At 35.8% G+C, this 5,138-nt stretch overlaps 1 protein-coding gene across 1 annotated transcript in view; it reads right to left on the minus strand.

Moving 5' to 3' along the window:
- Positions 1-385: 385 nt before the first annotated feature.
- LOC111401023 (branched-chain amino acid aminotransferase 2, chloroplastic) overlaps positions 386-5,138 on the minus strand; it is an 8,744-nt gene continuing 3,991 nt past the window's right edge. The window contains exons 5-7 of the mRNA XM_023028553.1: positions 2,830-2,946; positions 1,002-1,097; positions 386-517 (exon numbers count right to left, since the gene is read on the minus strand). Of these exons, the coding sequence (XP_022884321.1) occupies positions 401-517; positions 1,002-1,097; positions 2,830-2,946 (330 nt within the window). The 3' untranslated portion in view covers positions 386-400. The remainder of the gene's footprint in view (positions 518-1,001; positions 1,098-2,829; positions 2,947-5,138) is intronic.

A 5,138-nucleotide genomic window follows, 5' to 3' on the forward strand; every position in this document is an offset into this window, starting at 1 on the left:
TAATGATGTACCACCCATCAGGACATGCATAAAAAATGATGCTTCGAAGGATGATCACGACTTGATGCTTGAATTACGTAAATGTTCAAAATGATAGACCAGTTCACAAATAAAAATTTTTGTGAATACTTGTTCACATTGTGCAATATCAGATTTCTCTCTGACCTATACTATACCTCATCAACACGCACCCGGGAAGAAATAAAAAGAAACAAGGAATTCTTAATTCTTAGATAAAAAAAAAAAGAAGAAATATATACAAAAGTGAAAACGAGGGGAAAGTATACAGTTCCTTGGGAATTGTAAATAGAATCTGGATTACGTTTTAGTTATTTCCATGTTCATCCTTACAGTTAGTTAATATCACAAGCATTGTGCAACTAGACCTTGTAGATGGAAATTACCTTTTACCCAGATAAGTTATACTGCCTACAGGGGATATAACCACAGCTGTTCCCGTACAAAAAACTTCATCAGCATCAAGCAATTCCTCCACTGTAACTAACCGCTCCTCAACCTACATATCAAGAGAAAAACCTTATCATGCACTTAGCAAACTGAGCCCCTTTACCTCAGTCCCAGTGACAAATAAAGGACAGGTGCCAAAATTTCATTAGGGCATTATTGCATTTTTTTTCTCTATTCATCTAAAAGGAAGGGTGGCAATCTGATTATTTATCCATGTGGATCTGATATGGTATACTGAAAGGATATGCAGAAGGTATTGTCATGTATCACATACAGATGCTCTGTTGTAAGTATCTCCATACATATAGTGCCAAATCTGCTTGGAAGTTGAGAGAAGTACAGTATGAGAGATCATTATATTATATGTCCCTCTCCGAAACTATAAGTGGATCCAAGAAATTAGCATGGTCGTAAAGGGGCAAATAAAATGAGGGAACCATAACATTTTCCTGGACGGCTGACCATTGTTTAATTTCCAGTGGAAGCTTATATCCTGTGATGCACGGTTGATGTTTTAGAAGCTTAGTAAATACCTGATATCCTTGACTAATAGCAACATCAATTATACTCTTTCGTGTAATGCCTGGTAGGATGGTCCCTTTTATCGCGGGAGTAGATATCACATTACCCTGAAAATAAATTGAATTGATTTGAGATTAGCTTATACATTTCTTCCTTTGTGACCTTTCACAGAAAACAAGCACTACTTACACAACATACATTTTCATACAGGATATGAGTTGGACAGGACAAAAAATATGTACAATATTTAGCCTTTGTTTGGGCTCCATTTTATTCAAAATACATTTTTCGCTCTTCTTTTCAACCACACATTCTCCAATAAAATAATGTTACACGTAACTCCAAAACTTTTCCTTCTTTTTTAACCACACAGTTTTCAAAAAATTACTATTTCAAAATACATTTTTCCTCAAAATTTGATTTTAACGGAGCACAAACAAGGGCTTACTATTTGGATGGAAGATGGAATCTTTCGTCTCACATAGATGAGAAATTCATAACGAGCCTAGTAGTTGACTAACACAACTGTGTAACTATGAAACCTTCCCAGATATGGACATTAAATGGAATTGAGAGGCTAATTCTATCAAAAGTCTCCGCATTGCTCAAACACGTCTCCAAACCAAGTGCATGATTTTATATGAACCAAGTTCACCACAACCGAGTACTCTAAGAAGAGGCTTACCATTTCACCTGAGCCCCAATATATAACAACAAGAGCTCTCCCAACAAAATCCTGGAGCTCAGCCCTTGAAACCCACCGAGTTAAGAACACAAGGCAATGTGAAATACTGATACTGGCTTATCCAGATTCCTAGGTGTATCCACATGTGTAGCACTTGGCTTCTACTCTTCCAATTCAAATCCCTATTAGTTCTTACACTAAAAGGCCCACAAATGCAACAATTCAATTACCCCAAATCAATTGTTCAAAGAGGATATCCAATTGTTTGAATTCAATCCCCAACGGTCATGTGCTTTTAAAAATGTTCTAGTGGTAGGTGGCAAGGCACGAACTTTTTTGGTGGATATACTTGGCACTCAGAAGTTCATTAGTACATATAACCTTGCCCAATACTACCTAATAGTCCTACAATATTTTTACATCAATTTGCATTAATGTTCCAGTAAAACCCAATGAACCTGGAAGCAATGGGATGATGATTGTAAAGGCACTCCAAGGCATAGACATTACTATTTACTAGAGAACATTTATCATGATAATCCAATAATGTCAATGATAACGAAGTAGATAATGATACTTGCGTGATAGGTTTTAAAACATATAATCCTGGAAAATAAAAAGAAAGAAGTTTCAAATCCCTTCAGTGAAGTAAAAACATGTATAGATATTTATGGAAGAATTTATAATTAAAGCAATTCAGTGATGAGTTCAGTAAATGTGGAATTATTAATTCACGTTACAGGTTAAGCTACAGTTACACCCCATGGTTACAGTTGGAGTAGGACTTTGGGCCTTTGATGAGAAAGAATGTGACTTGTTCAACCTCTCCTAGATGTCAAAATCTTATTCCGTGTCAAATCATCACCTTATGTAAAAGTATTTGTCAACCAAATGAGCAATTTTTTTCAACATTTATAATTTTAAAGTAACCAATATAGTTCCTAAAACCAAAGGCAGTAAATGAAATGAAGTAAAACTAAAGAATAAAATGTATAATTGTTTTAAACAATGACCTTCATCATGCAATCCATTTACAAAAACACAAGAAACACATATAAGACAATCTTTTTTAACCCCAGTATCGAGAATAATAACATATTATCCCATTATCATATATGTGATGCATTTTTGAGCTAATTCAACAAATAGTTTACCTTCACAACAAATACATTGCAAGAGGACACCTCTTCTAGATATCTTTTCTGAGCACTATCCAGATACAGAACATCAGAAAACCCTTTTGCTTTTGCAGCACTCTGAGCCTTTAGAACCTATAAAATACAGTGTAGAAAATAAAAAGGATGCATCAGAATATCACGAATCCATATTTGAAGGCTAGACTATTAAAGAAAACCTCCTTAGATTAGTTTACACAGTTCCCTTTCCTGGATATAGAGGGTAGCAGTTCACAAGTCGAGTTCAAAAATTGTTAGCTGATATGAATGCATTGCAATAATAAGTGGCTAAGCACCCTTTGCATCCTGGTTGAGCAAGGGTTTAACGCAGTTCAAAAGCAATGTGAATATTTACAGAATATTATGCACTTTGGTAAAAAGGAAAATCGAGAAAATAACCAAGAGGGGAGAAGCATAGAATATCGTGGATATCTACCAGGCTCCAGATGGAAGAGAAAGCAGAATCATTAAGTTAACATGCAGACTTTAGCAAAAGTAAAGTTCAGCATGCAAGTAAGTGTAGAGGAAGAACTCTGATGCAGCACCAATGAGACAGTTAATTGAGAAATAAAACAGAGCTATGGGGAGGGAGAATTAGAGAGGAGAAAGGAAAGGGGATTCAACAGAAGAGAAGAAAGAAAACAAGAAGAGAGAAAACACCATAAGCCATCAAAAATATTCATTCATCATTAACTGAAAATTACAATGCAAAATAGGTTTAAATAGTAAAGCAACCCTAACGAGCTTGGGCCCGAGCCCATACAAGTCCAAATTTAAATAATAATCCAAGAAAATAAATAAAGCTTAAATAAAATAAGTAAACATTGTCCGATGTCTTCATCAACTCTCCCGAGGTGGCAGAAAAACTCGACCCTGTCAAATTGATAGATAGTATAGGCTGCAGTCAATCTCATACTCCAAATGTTTCAAGTCAAGCCACGGGGGACGATTTTTCTGACGAACCAAGTAACGAAATTCCATAATTGATAGTACTGAAAACTGTAGCTTATTTCCAAGAATATGATCTGATCAAGGGGGCCGATCTTTCCTTCTAACCAAGTACTGATACTGGACTTCAAATAACCAATACTCATGCACCTCATCTTCAACATTTTCACATGATTGTACATAATGAAGAGCATAAGAAGTACGTCGATCTACCCAACAAACAAGGAAGTACTGAATTGTGCCATCATTGGTCAATACAACACGTTCATCTAAAATAACATCAATTTTATCTTTGTGTGCTGTGATAGATGGTATTAAAGTAGAAATATCAATATAGTCAAATTGGGGATCCACAAAGTTAGGTAGAAATGGATCATCATAGGAAGTAATACGGTATTTGTAAGTAATGAAGTCCTCAATATTTAAAGCAGAGTAGTGGCTAAAATGTGATGAAAGGACAATGACATGTGCATTTGAACCAACATGCTTTAAAATTTTTAAAGGACCAGCAATACAAGCTTGCAATATGACATAATCCCCAATATTAAATTCAAAATATCGTTTATCCGAATCAGCTTGAAGTTTATATGATGCATTACTTGCGCCATGTTGTTTATTGATCTCAATATGCAAATCATGAAGATAATATACAAATGCTTCAGCTGACAACAACACACTAGCATGCGGGGACATGGGAATAAGATCTAACGATCGCCTAGACTTATAACTATGAACAACTTCAAATGGATTTAGACCTAGAGACCGATTCATAAAATTGTTATATGCGATGTGAACAGTTGGAGGGATCGAGTCCCAATTCTCAAGATTTTTCTGGACTAGAGACTGTAATAAATTGCCAAGACTTCGGTTAGCAATTTCGTTTTGACCATCAGTTTGAGGTTGGTCAGTAGTGGAGAATTTCGATTTAGTACTAAGAACAAGCGACTAGTTTCTCCAAAGGTGACTAGTGAAATCATCAAACTCTTTGAGTTGGGTAAGGGTATGACATATAACATGTGATCGAGAGTTGTCGGAAACAAGGGATATAGTTTCTAAAGTCTCGGGAAGGGTCGGGATTCCACTTAAGGAAGTGTCCTCACTATAATCATCAAAATCTTCAAGTTTAGGGCCATATGCTAGATCTTCTAACAACTCTTCTATTGCATTCTTTCGTTCTTCTATGACTAAGGCTCGGTTAGGACATTTGGAAGAGATGTGACCAAAATCCTTACAGATGATGCATAGCAAGTGAGAAGTCTTTGGAGTTTCACAAATTATACCCTTATTTTCCAAAATTGGAGGAACATTAGACGGGGGAGGTCCTAGAAGAGACTTAACAG

The sequence above is a fragment of the Olea europaea genome, chromosome 10, assembly GCF_002742605.1.
Source record: "Olea europaea var. sylvestris chromosome 10, O_europaea_v1, whole genome shotgun sequence".
NCBI classification, from domain to species: domain Eukaryota; kingdom Viridiplantae; phylum Streptophyta; class Magnoliopsida; order Lamiales; family Oleaceae; genus Olea; species Olea europaea.